Source organism: Balaenoptera physalus (genome assembly GCF_965194825.1).
Source record: "Balaenoptera physalus genome assembly, chromosome: 19".
Classification (NCBI taxonomy): domain Eukaryota; kingdom Metazoa; phylum Chordata; class Mammalia; order Artiodactyla; family Balaenopteridae; genus Balaenoptera; species Balaenoptera physalus.
Genome location: NC_138900.1, coordinates 68043876 through 68059482, shown reverse-complemented (window position 1 = coordinate 68059482; position 15607 = coordinate 68043876). Strand labels below are relative to the sequence as shown.

Here is a 15607-nt window from a genome sequence, read left to right as displayed (position 1 = left end):
CCGCGTGCACCAGAAACTACATCCGTGCGCACCCCTATGTGCCCCCAGAAACTACCACCGGGCGCCCCTCTGTACTCACGGGAACCACGTCTGATCACCCCGCTGTGCGCACGGGAAACCACGTCGGCGCGCCCCTCTGTGCGCGCCGGAACCATGCTGGTGCACCGCCCTATGTGCACCAGAAACTACGTCCGGGCACCTTCCCTGCAACCCACCGCTCACGCGAAGCACGTCTGTGGGCCCCCCCTCTGTGCTCACAGGAACTACGTCCGGGCACCCCACTGTGTGCACCAGAAACTACGTCCAGATACACACAGACACATACACACACACACACATACCCCGTGGGCACGGGAACCACAGGTTTGCACTTGTCAGGCCTCCCCCTCTGGTTTGTTACTCCTTGGGCAGTGAAAACCCCGTTTTCAGGTTCTCAGCCCCTGCTCCCCGCACAAAGTTCTAGTTTCGGCACTGCTGGCTGCCCCCCACCCCACTCCGAGAGACGCCCTTACCCACCAGAGGACTGGGTTTGTCGCAGGCCTTGCCGGGGCCCCTCGATGTGTCGTCAGAAGGCTCTGCTCTCAGCCACGCCCTCTTCAAAGTGGCTGGCGTCTGTTAGATTATTTGGCTTGTGTTTCACGCCGGTGCTTTGCAGCCTGGCTGGTCTTGATCAGTTTTTCGGGCATGTGAACCGTGGCCGGGGTTGTAGAATCAGAACCACAGTGGGGTCCCTGCCCCTTGTGCCCAGCCCGCCTGCCAGAGTGACCACCTGTGGCTTTGGGCCCCCCTTGTCCCCTCTGAGCACGTCTGGGTTTGAACAGGGCCTGGGGCTGCTCGTTGCCTGGTTGGAGAATCGCTGATGTGGGCCCTGCCTGGGGAGACAGCCCTCCAGGGGCTCCTGAGCAGACTCCACGCTGCTGGGTGGGCCCAGGTGTGGCACCCGCCTCCCTGGAGCCCCTCACCAGGACCCCCAGGAAAGGCCTGCAGGCCTGTGTCTCCCAGGGCGAATGAGGGGCGAGCAGAAGGGTCCCCAGAACCAGATTCTGGGGACGGCACTTGAGGGGTGGCCTCTGGTGTGATTCTAATGTGGTTAAGATGATTTCCGACGAATAGTAAAGCGTTTCTTATGGGAAAATCCCTCCCAGTTAGCAAAATTAGGCGTGCCCACCTGCAGCCCACCAGGGGGCCCTCCAGCTGCCAACAGCCCCGGCAGATAAATCAGCCAGCCGTGGCAGGCTGGCGTGTTGGGCAGGATTCGGCCAACTCAGGACAGAAACCCTCGACTTGCTTTTTTCTCCTTTAACGTTAAACTGATCCTAAGTGATCAGCAAATACCCACAATGTCCCTGCTGGTGGCTTTAGGTCTCCCTGGAGAGAGTGCCTGCTGGGAGAGAGAGGCAGGGCCCCAGCCCAGAGGCCCTCGCTGGCTCCCAGGGCCCAGGCTGGCAGGCACCGGTGGGTAATGGCACAGAGGGGCATCCTCAGGGGCTCTGGCCTGGAAAGAGGCCAGCAGGGATGTGTTGGGGGTCTTGTCCAGGGTCTGTCACCCACTAAGTTATTCATCTCAAGACACGTGCACTGAATGACCGGTGGCAGGGGGAACGCTACTGAGCCCCCCTTGGGCGAAGCCCTGCCCTGCAGGGGCCTTGTTCACGGTGTGTGAGGACACCCTGCAGGGCTGGGGTCCTCCCTGCTCCGGACCTTGCTTTCCTGTCTGCCAAGAGAGGCTGGCCCCAGGGGTGGGCCGTGGGCACACACGTGTGTGAGTGCGTGTGGGTGTGTATATGTGCGTGCATGGGTGTGCACCGGTATGAGGATGTGGGGTGCAGGTGTGTACACGTGTGCGTGCCTGTGTGTGTGCACGCGCCTGTGTACAGATGTGTGTGGGGAGGTGGCAGCTGGCGCCTGTGTGTTATTTTAAAGACCCTCCAGCAAGGTCCACGCAAAGCCTCTCAGACCCTGACCCCTCCGGCCCTGACCTTCAGGACTCAGGCACTCTTGTGTCTGGTGTCCAGCCAGGAGCCCCCTCCAGGGCCAGGGTGCTGATGACACAAGACTCGAAGGACCGGCGACTTTATTGAGGGTCCCACTGTGCCTGTGTTTTGCACTGCCCAGGGGAGCACAGGTGCCTGCCCAGGACAGGCCAGTCTGAGCGCACAGGGAGTCGCTGCCGTTCCAGCCACCAGGGTGTCAGAGGGGACACAGGCAGAGGACGAGGAGCGCGAGGGAGGCCAGCAGGGCCCCCGGCTGGAGGTGGAGGCTGGGGGCCCCTGAGTAGCCGTAGCTGGTCCTGCAGGAGGCCTCCAGTTGGTCCAATGGGATGGGCTCCTCTCCGGGAGGCTGCGTGTGACTGCTCGCCTGGGGAAAGACACAGGTCGGCCGCCTGCCTGAGGGCAGGAGGTGGTCGGCGACGTGGGGAGTGAGGGGCCCCTCACCTGCTCCACCGCCTCGAAGACCCTCAGCAGGTTGTTGGCCAGGGCGCCCTTGACCTCTGCCTCGGTCCACTGTCTCCTCAGCAGCTCCGCCGCCAGGTCTGGATACTTGGACACGTCCTTAAGCCCTGAGGGGAGCCTGAGATGCGGGTGGAGAGAGCCAGGCTCTGCATCCCAGGGGGCAGGGCCTGGGGGCCCCCATCCCGAGCCCCGGCGTCCTCGGCGCCCCCCCCTGCCCCTCACAGCACGTGGAGGGGGTCTCGCCTCACCTGGACACACCGTCGTAGTCCCCACCCAAGCCCACGGCTCCAGCGCCCGCCACCTTCTTGATGTGGTCCAGGTGATCTGCGGAGAGGCAGCACGTGAAGGCCCTGCGAGAGGCCCCGGCCCAGCGCCCCGGCTGCTCACGCCCGCCCACCTGCCACTTGGGACAAGTTGGCCTCCGCTCTGCAGGAAACGTAGTCATTGTAGAAGTTCACCATCACTAGGCTGCCCGTCCGCTTCTGCTCGGGAGAGAGGGTGGCACTGTGGGCGGGGCGGCCAGGCCGCAAGGGCCAGCCCAGGAGCGGACGGCCCCGGTCCCGCCTCTCACCACCAGCTGGAGCACGTCGTCGGGCACGTTGCGCCGGTGCTGGCACACGCTGTAGGCCGAGGAGTGGCTGAAGATCACGGGGGCCTTGGACAGCTGCAGCACGGCCTTCATGGTGGCCGTGGACGTGTGGGCCAAGTCGATGATGACGCCCAGTCGGTTCATCTCCTTCACGACGCTCTGAGGGGGGACGGGGCTCAGGGGACCCGCACAGCCTGGAGGGTCTCAGCCGGCACCCTGGGACCAGGCAGGCTGTGCCGTGCACACGTGGGTTCACACGACCTTCTGGGGTTTCTGGCGGCCGCCTGGGAAGTCCAGGTGTGGGGAAGGGCACTGGCCAGGTGTTAACAAGCCCTTCAGTGGCTAGAAGACTGGAGGCCACTCTAATGACCTGTGGGTTCCAGTGGAAGACCCGTCCTGCTGGCCCATCTCACAGATGAGGAAACAGGTGACGCGCCGGGTCCCCTGAGGGTGACCGAGGCCCCGCGCCCCACTCACCTGCCCAAAGAGTGACAGGCCTTGGCTGCGGGCCTTGTCTTCTCCCGTGTCCACCAGCCAGTTGTCGGCCCTGGGAGAGCAGAGAGCAGGCGCCCGAGAGGCAGCGTGGTTGCCCGGGCCCACCCACCTCAGGACCCGCAGGAGGAGAGACTGGTACCGGGGCGGTCCCTGCCCTGAGACCCTCCCGCCAGGCCGGCCCCCCCGGGGCTGCTCACCAGGGCGTGTTGCAGGTGTGGGTGAGGGTCAGGTACCGCATGCCCAGGTGGTAGAGCGCCCGCAGGACGCCCAGGCTGCTGTCGATGGAGTGGCCGCCCTCCACGCCGACCAGACTGGCCACCTTTCCCTCCCGGAAGGCCTGCCGGATGCCTGCAAGGAGAGCCTGGCCAGGGGCGGTGGGCACCGGGTGACACGTGTGCCCGGGTGCCGGGTGTGGGGACTGGCTTCCACGTGAAACAAACCGCAGAGCGGCACAGGAGACCCTGCTCAGGACCGGGGCTGGTGGGCGCTGGCACCCACCTGCGCTGTCGGTGACACACAGGAAGGTCTCGGGGTACAGCTGGCACATGCGGTGGATGACGTCGATCTGCTCCAGCGTCCTCTTCACGGCATCCTTGTTCTGGGTGTCGCAGGGCGTGTATGCAGACCAGAACTGGGGGGGTCACGGGGGGAGGCGCTGGGAGCTGAGGAGCCGGGCCCCAGGCACATGGGCTCTGGCTTCCCTCCGGCCACGGAAGCCCTCCCCACAGCCTGAGTGGCTATCGGAGCCCCCTCTCAGGGCCCGGGGCGGTACGCCACCACCAGGAAAGGGCAGCAAGGGAGGAGGCGATGGGCTCCAGTGCCTCAGGCTCCGGGCCGGACCATACCTGGGCACCCACAAAGCCAGCCTTCAGCTTGGGGATGTTGGTGTGCGTGTGGGCCAGGCTGGTCAGGTTGGCCCTCGGGTCCTGAAGCTGATTGTTGAACAGTTTCAGCAGCTGCCAGGGCAGGTCATTGTGCCTGGAGGGGCCAGGAGGAGGGGTCAGGGGCAGGTCAGGATGGCCACTTGGACCCGGGCCCCCCGAGCTCCCTCCCAGGCAGGCTGTCCCCTCTCCAGCTCCTCTTCTCGTGGGCTGAGTACTAGGAAGGTCACAGGGTGATTGCTGTTATCTGAACACACCTGAGCACAGGTGAGCTTCTCAACTGGCCTCACCCCCAGGCCAGGTCACTGAGCTGAGCCCTAAGTGGACAGGTCTTCCCTCCCGGAGCCTTTCACTGGGGGAGAGGGAGGGCAGATGCCGGCTTGGCTTCAAAATCGTGGAGGTCGGGGGAGCTTGGAGTTGAAACAATCTCCATGAACAAGGCTGGTTGACATGGGGTTCCTGAGTGTAGGCCTGGGGGAGATTCACAGATTAAAGATGAAATCGTTCTGCTGCAGGGAGAGGGTGGGGAAGTGTGGGGCGTGGCCTACCCTGGGGGGCAGCCACGGGAGCAGGGCACCAGTGCGGGATCTGGGGGCCCCAGAGGCCCTCTGCTGCCTCTGTCCCTGGGGACAGTCCTGCACCATTTCCAAGAAGATCCCTCTGTGCTTCCAAAGGACAGGCCCTCTGAAGTTCTCCCAGGAGCCGGTAGGCGGTGAGTGCATTGCAGGAGGTGAGGTGCGGGTGGAGGAGAGGAGGGGATAGACAGGGAGGGCTGTCAGGTGGGGGTCTTCCAGGGCAGGACCCATGGGGCACATTCCTCCCTGGATCCAGGAACTGTCACAGGGGGACCAGGAGCAGCCCCCAGGGGAGAGACCGCTGGGAGCCATAAGCTCCAGGTGCCGGAAGGGAACTCGGCCCCTGGGAGCTGGTTAGAATTTCAGAGTCTCAGGCCCAGCCCTGGCCCACCAGTCGGCATCTGGCTTTTACCAGCCAACGGGCACACACACACGGGACATCCAGGGAGCCGACCAGCGGATCCCTAGTCTGGTGACAAGGGGGCTGTGAGGACAGCCCGGAGGGGACTTTGTTCCCACTGCGGGCCCTCCCATCCACCCCTCCTCCCCAGCCCAGCAGCCATGCCCACTCTCCCCAGGACCCTTGCCCACACCTAGTTCCCACCCCCAGCCCTGGCTCCCTCCCCGGTGTCTGTTTCTTCATCTGTAACACGGGGCTGCCTTGTGAGGGTCACTAACAATGTCAACATCGTGACGGCCCAGGTCGTCCGGCCCGCTGGGGTGGGCTCTTCCACAGCAAGGTGGCCATGGCTCCCGGTGGGAAGTGAGGGCTCCCTGGGCCCCACACAGGGCTCCAGATCCTGGAAGTTGCCCCTGGTCTCCTGGGGAGCTCCTGCCCCAGCTGTGAGGTTTGACTGCTGGGCATGGGCTGGTGGTCAGGACGCCTTTGCTGACTGAGGGGTGGATGAACTCCAGCAAGGCGAGGTCACTGCCTCACTGCAGAGTTGGGGGGGGCTGGCCCTGGTCACTGTCCCCGAGGCAGCGCTGAGCAGGACCTTACTCCTTTGCTCCTCTAGGAAATCCAGCCCCACGCTCCAGCTGCCTCCACTTTGCTCTTCCCTCCTCGACTCAGCCTGTCCTCCCTTTGTAGGTATCGGCACTAAGGTCAACACCACATTCTGGAGTCTGTTCTGGAGCCTGACGGATCTACCCTCCTTATCTGTGTGGCCTGGGTAGCATCCTCAGCTGTGATAGAGGACCCTGCCATCCTACCCAAAGAGGGGAGGGGAGGATTCCGAGTGCTGGGAAGTACTAGAAACGACAGCCAAACACACACTTAGGCCAGCTATGGCTTACAGATGTGATGGCTGGAGCTGGTGCAGCCACGTTAAACCATGAGGTAACTGTGGGAATGGTGGCCACACCATTATGGAATGCTGTGCCAGGACTCCATCTGGACTTCTCTGTTGTTGAAGCTACTTATCTGGGTCTCTCTTACCCACAGGAGTAGCTAATACTAACTGGTTTAGATTCTGTCAGCCTAGTCTTGGCTTTCTAAGACCTTGGATAATCCCAGCTCCCCAGATCCCAGCTTCCTGAGTACTCCTGGCTGTCTGGGCTCTTTGAGCCATCTTACCCCTCACATGGACCTCTGGACAGCTCCCAGCACCTAAACTCGGACCCCCTCTCCCTGTGCCCAGCTGCCCTGAGTCCCCCGGAAGGAAGGAACATTCATTTTGTTGGCATATTCTACCTGCCCTTGCTGGCCTGGGATGCCTGGTCCCTGAGCCCAGACCTGCCAGACAGCAGGGCCTCCAGGATGGGAGCAAAGGGCAGCGGCCTCTGCAGCAAACTTCCTATGCCTGTGAGGAGACCCAGCCATGTGAGGACCCTCAGATGCAGGCAGGGGGATGGGAGGTCCAGGAAGGAGGGGGAGGGGAGGGACCAGGGGAGGACGGAGGGAGGGAGGGATGGAAGGGTGCACTCTGACCCCTGATGGCCACTTCCTTATCTAGGGCTGCCCCGCATTTCCCTGCCAGTCTTATGTGATGAGACACCCGTTTTCTCTGCTTTTCTTGCAGGGCTTTTGTCCCATAAAGGCTGGGCAAGTGGGTACCCCAACTTTCCCAGCACCCGGTGGGAAACAGCAGGCGGGGCAGGAGTGTGTGTGTACAGGTGGCGTCCTTCCCAGGGCTGGGAGAGCCCCGAGGAGCTGGGGGTGGGAGCGGGGGCAGGGCGGCAAGGGCAGTGCCAGGCCTGCCTGCAGTGTCAAGGGGCCCTGGGGGCCGCTGGGAGGACTCCGGCTACTGCTCTGAGCTCTGTGGGAGTTGGAGCTGGAAGGGCAGGGGCTGGTACTTGTGTCTCCAAGACTTCCTCTGGCTGCAGTGCAGAGACGTGACCTCAGGCCAGTGGCAGGAGGGGGCAGTCAGAGGCACAGGGGCGGGGGTGGAGGGTAAGTGAAGGGGACAGGCGCAGCCAGGTTGGCTGTGACACCAGGGAAAGAGTGACAAGGTGTCACCAGGGTCTTGGCTGGAAGGGGGGCAGGGGGAGTGGGCACCCAGGAGCTTGGCCTGGGGCACTGAAGCGTGAGATGCCTCGGTGAGGTCAAGCCGGGCGCACACAGCCTGATGGGGTCACCCCAGGTGGATGGAGCGAGGGGTAGGCTTGACGAGAGGGTCTCAGGAAGGAGGGTCAAGAGGGCCGACAGTGTCCCCCAAGGGCCAGAGCAGACGCCACCCTCACCTGCACTTCCTGTGACACAGGACCCTGGGCCAGGCCCCAAGGGCCCCCAGCCCCAGCCCCACTCTGAGCTGGGATCCAGCCCCCAGGGGTCCAGGTTGTGGGGTGTCCCGGGAGCTGCTGAGGCTTTGGAGGCCTCACTATTCACCTCCTTCCTGCCGCGTTCCCCTCCTTCCTGCCGCGTTCCCCACAGGCCCTCATCTACTGAAGTCTCTGGGGCCCTGAGAGAGCCCACAAAAAAACTTGAGTCCAGCAAAGGGCAAAGGCCATAGTGCAGTTGGAGAAACTGAGTCCCATTGGAGACAGGGCAGCTCCTGTCTCAGGTCAAGGGCACATGAGCCTCGACCCTAGCTCCCCCGGCCCGGACTCCCGGCCCCGTCACATGGGTGGCGGCTTACCCGTCAATGACAGGCGTGCCCTGCATGAGCCTCACCGCTGTGTCCCGGAACTGGTCCGCAGTGCAGACGGCCACCAGGGGCCAGAACCACCAGCTGGTCCACATGCCACCCTCCCCAGGGATGCACTCCCCTGCTGCTCCTGTGCGTCTGTCCTCACCGCCGTCCTGGGCGCCAGAAGACAGAGGGCTTTGGTCCAGGTGATTGTTGCCAGGACCTCCCCTGTTTATCAGTAATCAGCACATTCCCCGCAAGGGTGGATAGATGGGAGTTCCTCGCCCCTGAGGCTGGGCGTCGCTGTCTGGGCCAGGCCAAGTGTAGTAAAACCCCAGGGGCGGGGCTGGTGCCCAGGGGCGGGGCTGGTGCCCAGAGGCGGGGCAGAGGATGGGCTAGCGCAGGGAAAGGGGCCGCCAGTGTTTGTTGTGTCCTGCCCCGAGGACCCGGTGTCTGAGGTCTGCAAACAAGATTCAATTTTGTGTCCTTGAATGTACCCCTTTGTTTGCCTGTAAAGTAGTTTTTTGTTACTCTCTTTGGAAGGTGGGGCACAGCCCGGCAGGGGCACTCCCACCACACCCCACCGCAGTGCTGGGGGCGTCTGCACAGCGACCCACGCTCCGGCTGCAGGCTTCTGACCGAGCACGTTGGATGCTGGGGCTTGGGGTCGAAAGCCTGGAGCGTTTGCAGTTCCTTATTGCTGGGGGGCGCACACTCAGGTCTCCTGGGGGAGGCAGGGGCTGGAGGGTGGGGGGCACGGTTCTGAGAACCGGATGCCCAGGCAGCGCTGGGTCCAGTGAATCATGAATCCCGGTCCCAGGGCTGGGCCAGCATCCAGGGTTCTGCTGGGCAGCTGGGTGACCCCAGCCCACCCTGGATCCTCAGGGCTGCTGAGCTGTGGAGACCCTACCCCCTCGCTGGGCTCCCTGCCACCTCTGTCCCTGGATGGCGTTGGACCCTCATGCAGACCAGCCCTGTGGAGCCCAGGTCCCAGGCCGGTGGTCTCCCTGAGCCCCGACCCGGCCCCAAGGACAGGACGGGCCCAGCTCCAGGCCCTTTCTCCCGCCTGGGAAGGGGGTCACGTCCCAACCCTGGCTCTGCCGTCATTAGCTGTGCATCCCGGGGCCTGGGCCTCCAGCCCCGTTTCCCTCCTGTTGAAACGGCAGCTTGCAGGGGAGACTGAGCAGAGGTGGGGCCGTCTACCTTCCCTCCCTCCACCCACCACTCACCCCGGGAGGAGGGGCTCCGGGGCGTCCTCCACCCAGATGCCCGGGGACGAGGCCGCCAGCCCCAGACCCCATCGAGGACTTGCCCCCGCTCCCCACCGGGGCATCCTCAGTGCCAGGCCCTGGGATTCCACCCTCTTCACCGCTCTGTGCAGAAAAGACCCCCTTGAAGGGCGAGGAATCCAGGCTCTGACCACGCTGCCTGGGAACTGTGGCCCAGCAGGTGCTGGGCCGGGACACGGGCATTAAAGCCGAGGGTGTCCCTCCGCCACGCCGAGCCAGGACCCCGTCTGCCCTTCGCACTGTCCCCATGGCCCCAACACCTCAATGGTCCTCCGTGCTCTGTGTCCAGCCCCCTCCACCTCCCCGGCCTGTCTCTGTGACCCGACGCTGCTGCTTTGTGGCGGGTGATGCCTGTCTGCAGCTGGGGGGGCTTCTCCCCGGAACCCTCCTCTCTGACACGGCTGTGAGCACACGTCCCCCCTTGTTCACACTGGCCCGCTCCATTTGTCTCTATGTATTTTCAACATTTTCCCCTTATCGTTTTTGTTTCAGAGTTGGCTTTTTTTAAGAGCATGTGATTGTATTTTTTTTTAATTTTCTTTTTTTTTTTTTGATGTGGACCGTTTTTAAAGTCTTTATTGAATTTGTTACAATGCTGCTTCTGTTTTCCGTTTTGCTTTTTCGGCCGCGAGGCTCGTGGGCTCTTAGCTCCCGGACCAGGAATGGAACCAGCACCCCCTGTGCTGGAAGGCGAAGTCTTACCCACTGGACCGCCAGGGAAGTTGCAAGAGCATATAACTGTGTTTTATTTCTTCACCTCATCTGAGCGTCTCTGTCTGTAAATGTGACCGTTTAAGCCAGTACGACGGTGACAGCACTGCATCCTCCCCTTAGCCTTGCTACTTCCCAAGCTACGGCCGGCCCTGCTCCTCCCGTTTCTTGCTTCTGCGGTGTTCTTCGTGTTACTTCGATTCCCTTCCTACCACGGTTAGAAAGTTCCTCTGCGTGTCACTACTTTGCTAGTGTCTTCCCTCATACTTGTAACAGTCGTATTGAAGTCTGTGTGCCTCTTTCAACATATAAACTCCTTACCACTAGAGTTACAGCCCACGGGGCATGACATTCATTTAAATGTAACCACACATGTTCCTAGGTTTGCTGTGTCTTGTATACTCTGTCTCCTCCTCTCTTGAGATATCCGTTCTGATTTCTTTCTCATTTGTCTGCGGCACTTCCTTGGCCATTTCCCTGGGAATAGTGGCATCCTGTGTGATCCACGTGTCTCTGCTTCCGCGGCTGAGGGGCCATCTCTCAGCATTGCAGCCACGACCCCCGCGGCAGACTGACTGTTCCTTTGTGAGCACGCGGGCCCTCCAGGTCTGCCAGTTCTCCTTTACCCCTTCCACCCTCCCCAGGTGGCTCCATGGGTTTGTCTCTTTAAATCTGCCAGACACTTGATTTTGACCTTTTCATTTTAAATTCAGAATTCATTTAATTGCTTAAAGGATTTTAAATTCTCTGCTCATTCCTCTGTAATACTTCATTAGTTTAACAGTGGAAAGGAAGGAAGGCGAGGGGCCCACGGCCCAGTTGCACTGCAGGAGGGGGACTTTCAGTGTTAGTGTCTCATTGTCGCCGTGTCACCGAGGGATGGGCCCCCCCACCACCCACTCTGCACGTCACCTACGGACTCTCTCCTCCCCGGGGTAAGATCTGGCCCCAGCCTCCCACCTCTGCAGCTCAGGTGCCCGGGGCCGGGCGAGGGCAGGGAGAGCAAGGCACTGTCTCAGGGGCAAATTTCAAAGTGGGGACACTAGGAACCTCAGTCATGGAGATAACTAGTATTTTAACGCAATATTTTTAAAAATCAAAAATTCCTGCCCCCCCAAAAAATCCATGATGAACGAAATGTGAAACTTTTAGATAGAGTCAAGGCCACATCTGACCTTTCCTCTGGTCCCAGCTCCCCCCGCGGTTCCGCACAGCTGGTCTCACCGGGCCATTCACATTAGGTTTCGTGACATCAGCTGCAGAACGCTCCTGCAGGTTGGTGACAGAGGCCGGCGTTTCTAGGAGCTAAGCTGAGGGCGTGACCGCACTTGCCAGGGTGACCCGAGCATGAGAAGACTCAAGGCTGGGTACACCCTTGTTCAAACAGGAGAGGATGTCCAGGGCGACGGCCCCGGAATATGACACCCAAAGGGCCCAAGTCCACGCCCAGGGGGGCTCGCGCTGTGCAGCGTGTGCTCCACACCCTCTCTCTGGTGACTCACAGCCTGCGGCTGGCCGGGGCGCTCAGGGTCGGGCCGCTTGTGTGAGCGCTCACACTTCTCAGCCGCAGCAGCTGTCCGGAACACAAGTCACCGTGGTACCTCCTGCTGGGATCGCCGCCCTGTGGCCCCGCGGGTCAGGTCCCCGAACTCACCCTTGAACCTGTGTGCTCTGGAGTCTGAGTGTCCATCCTGGGGTCTCTGGTTGCCTTTTTTTCCTTCCACTGGGTGCTGTTACCATGTCCTCACAATATTCCAAGCTCTGGGCCTCTACCTCACCGCCCCTGGCTTCGGATCTATAGTTCCCACTTAATTTCTGCCCTGAGCCCTCTGCCTTTTAGTTTATGTCCTTTTTGGTAGAGCTGGTCCCCAAACCACCCCTAGCAGTGGGTGTGCGGGAAGTGGATTTCCAAGTCCTGGAGGGTTTGCACATGACTATTATGCCCTCATAACTGAGCAGCAGTTTTGCTGGCCATGCAGTTCTGGGTCATAAACCGTTTCCTCTCTGAAAGTGAAGTTTCCGGGGCCATCTGCACCGCACTGTTGCCGGGAATCCAGTTCTCTGTAGGCGGCGTGTTGCTTTCTTGCACAGTCTCCTTGAATCCCCTCTTTCTCCGTGGGCTCTGCACTTTCTCAGTGTCGTGCCTCACTGGAGACTCTGTTTCATCCGACTGCCCTGCACCCACGTTCACCAGCTCTGCCTCTGGTCCCAGGACACGCCCTGGAATCCCTTCTCTCCTGCTTCCTCTCTGCCCACTCTCCTGGGCACGGCGCTCCGTCAGATGCTGGCCATCCCGCGTTGATCCTTTTTGTCTCTTGTGTTTTTCTCTCCTGTTTTAGGTTTCCTCATGCTTTTATTCTATGCATTTCTGTTCTGTGAACGTATGAATAGAATAGAAATTCTGTTCTTTGAATTTATTCTATGAATTTCCTCAGTTCTGAATTCGAGCACTTTTATCCAAAGTTTTCTTTCAGGAATTATATAATCTCCCAAGAGTGCTTTCTTGTGTTTCTGTTGGTGGGTTTTTTTTTTTCCTTTGCACCTTGTTCTTGTTACGGAAGCCATATTGTCTGATATCAGTGAGAAGTTTCATTTTCTCCTGTTTACTGGATGATAATGTTTCCTCTGGACCTTTTTTTTTCCATTGTTTATCTGGACCTTTTGTTGCACGTGCAGGCTGTTGTCAACCAGCTGGAGGTCTTTGTCACTTCATACGTAATATTTAAGGATGTAGCAGTAACCAAGCTGCTGTACTGTGGATACACGGGCAGCCTCCCAGCTTCAAGAGGGGGGCCGCTGTTACAGTGGGGGCCCTTAATGTCAGCATCTAACATGAGCATGTCAGTAGCAACCCTGATTCTCAAAACAAATGGTTTTTTAGGGAAGGACCCACTGGTGTCTTTTCCCCCAGAGTCAGCCTGGCCGTGGGCCAACCAGGGTCGTGCGTCTGTGTACTTGGGCGCTGGGGGTCAGCTGGTCCACGATCCAGCCGTCCACAAGCCCGATTTCAGCCACGTCTCTCACTGCCACCCCATCCCGTGACGTCTGAACCGAGTTCCTCTCCGATTTCTGCTGGGTGGCCGCCCCCTGCCCCCCTGCCGCCCCCTCTGTACGTGTTCCCGAAGGGGCCACCTCCGTCCAGCTTCTCGTCCCCAGAAACAGGCTGAACCTGCCCGCCGAGGATCCTTCCTTCCTCTGACACAGCAGGCTCTGCTTGAGTCAAGTCCTCCCACCTTGACAGACGTGGCGAGGAGATGCCCATCCCAGGCTGACCTTCTGACCTGGAGGATGCGGTGGGTGTCGCTATGGAGGTTCTCACAGGGTTTCCGCTTCGGCGCCCAGGGACGTGAGCCTCAGAGACAGAGCCACGCCCGACGGCCTGGCCCCCGTCCTTTGATTTTAGAGACTGGCTCTCAGGAGGTGCGAACAGGCTTTGTTAAGGGCATGAGCTTGGAAACCAGGCCACCCTGGGTTCAAACTCCCGCGTGGCCGACTGTGTTTCCCGGAGCCGGCAGCACCCGCGTCTCCATCCACGCGCCCTCCTTATTGTCCGCCGAGAGGAGGGGCACTTGGCTTGACCCGCAGAGAGAAGGCGGCGGGCGTGACTTCCGTGCTGCCGCCTGGCTCCTGTGCTGGACACTCCATCGGGAAGGCAGACACCAGCCCAGCTCCCCGCCGGCTGGCCGACCACCGGCCACCCTGCCAGCTCCCGGCTGAGGCCGGACTCCGCGGGCCAGAGACCAGCTGGCCCCGCCGGGCCCGGAAACGTGAGCAATGGGAGACCGCCGAGGACGTGTTGTGCGGCGACAGGGAGCTGACCCGCTGGCCCTTCTCCCGCTGCCAGTGACCAGTGTCCTGGTCTGTAAAATGGGGTGAGTAATCCGAGCCGCCTCGGCCTGCTGGAGGTGGCCGCACCCCACAGTCGCCTTAGTAATGAGAAGCCCCACATCGGTGGCGGCCGAGGACACGTGCTCTCCCCGGCGGGTCCCTGGGAGGACGCCCCAGCCTTGCAGCCAGCTCAGCTCTCAGGGGAGCCGCTTAATAGCTTGCTTTAAAGCATTATCACTTTTTATTTAAATAAGGAGAGTAATATTATTAACTGGAAACATCAATGTCACTTGCCATAAACAGAAGGAACACAGGAAAATAAACACACAGAAACTAAACAGCGCTGTTAAATTTCGGCCAGAGCCACAGAGAGGCGGCCCATGAAGAGACAGCAGATTCTGCGTCCAGGGAGCAGTCAGGGCCCAACTGGATGCTCACACACCCGAGGCCCCTGCACGGCAGGCCAGGCGCTCACCCGAGCTCCCAGGACCGAGATTGGGTCCACCGAAACTGCCCCCACCCATGTGGGCCGGGCTGTCGACCAGCCAGGAGGGACCAGAGCCCAGGCCCCGACACAGCCCAGAGCAGCATGCGGGGCCTGAGTCCACAGCCCATCCCTCGGGAATACACACGCTATGTGCGTGAGCAAACACAGAGAGACGTGCAAACACAGCCAACCACACACCACCCAGGCTACAGAGCACACCCACATCCAATGCACAGTTACACAGGTGTACACGCACAACCACCTGCGTGCAGACGCCTGTGCCCCGAGACACCAACACAGCGAACGTGCAGACACACCTACCCGTGATCCCCATACCTGCACACGTACACACCTGAACATCGCAGACGAGAATGCTCAGACATGTCCCATACCTGCATGTGCAGACACAGCACATGCTTACAAGTACACACATGCAGACTTGTACACATGATCAGCACATATGCATTCAGAGATGCAGATGTGCACATACAGAGTCACACATACTTAGCACGTAAATATAAGCACACACACTCAGACATAAGTACACAGATGTGATCACACAAACACTCAGACGTAAGTACAAAGATGTGATCATACACTCACACACACACTCTTACCAGACCTGTCCTGTCACATACACAGCACACAACACACACATGCTTAGCCTTGCAGACGCCCTTGTCTCTGTGTCCTTGTGCCCACCCAGCCCCCATGCCCACCTCAGGGCCGGCAGCCATGCCCTCAGCCCGTGACCACCCACAGAGCCTGGCACATGACCACCCCTGGTGGGTTGTGGGGTGTGTCCTAGGAGGCCCTGGGGCACAGACAGTGTCAGACCCGGCTACATCTGGGTTGGGCTGTCCTCAGGCCCCTCGACCATCCACGCCCAGCCATGAAGCCACCACCTGGACCTCTGCCCCCAGATCCTCACTGCCCAATTTCCTCATGGACGACACCCCGTCCACCCAGCTCCCGGGAGTGGCCTTCAGGCTGGTGGCTTCTCCACAGCTCCCTGACCCAGGCAGCCCGCGGTGGCAGGAGGAGACAGCCATCCTGCAGCCCAGACAGCGCCGGGCTCCCCGCGAGGCCTGGGGGTTTGTTTCTGTTTTTCTCAAGTTCCATCTACCCGAGTTCCGCAGGCGGCCTCACCTCCCTTACACAGAACAGCAACTCCCCCGGGGGCCTTCTCGACGCACCTCAGAGCGCGGGACAGAGGGCTGAATGCCACACA

General features: G+C 60.7%; 1 protein-coding gene across 3 annotated transcripts; it reads right to left on the bottom strand.

Moving 5' to 3' along the window:
• Positions 1 to 2057: 2057 nt before the first annotated feature.
• On the bottom strand, positions 2058 to 15587 carry DPEP1 (dipeptidase 1). Of its 3 annotated transcripts, none has more exons than XM_082438201.1 (11): positions 15526 to 15587; positions 8071 to 8234; positions 4383 to 4515; positions 4036 to 4168; positions 3735 to 3885; positions 3520 to 3589; positions 3025 to 3201; positions 2851 to 2935; positions 2702 to 2777; positions 2436 to 2571; positions 2058 to 2358 (listed from the first exon to the last, which is right to left on the bottom strand). In XM_082438201.1, the coding sequence occupies exons 2-11, from the start codon at positions 8172 to 8174 to the stop codon at positions 2191 to 2193; spliced, it is 1233 nt and encodes a 410-aa protein (XP_082294327.1). In that variant the 5' UTR covers positions 8175 to 8234; positions 15526 to 15587; the 3' UTR covers positions 2058 to 2190. The 3 variants fall into 3 exon arrangements, with proteins under 3 accessions (XP_082294327.1, XP_082294325.1, XP_082294326.1); XM_082438199.1 differs by lacking the exon at positions 15526 to 15587 and adding an exon at positions 11716 to 11977 and having other exon boundaries at positions 8106 to 8234; XM_082438200.1 differs by lacking the exon at positions 15526 to 15587 and adding an exon at positions 11716 to 11948.
• Positions 15588 to 15607: the final 20 nt, after the last annotated feature.

Coding starts and splice junctions, on each gene's coding strand:
- DPEP1 (XM_082438199.1), bottom strand. CDS start 11,801: ATGGTAACAGCACCCAGTGGAAGGAAAAAAAGGCAACCAGAGACCCCA. Junction 3,886..4,035: donor GTGTGTCACCGACAGCGCAG/GTGGGTGCCAGC, acceptor CTCTCCTTGCAG/GCATCCGGCAGGCCTTCCGG. Junction 2,359..2,435: donor TCTTCGAGGCGGTGGAGCAG/GTGAGGGGCCCC, acceptor GTCTTTCCCCAG/GCGAGCAGTCACACGCAGCC.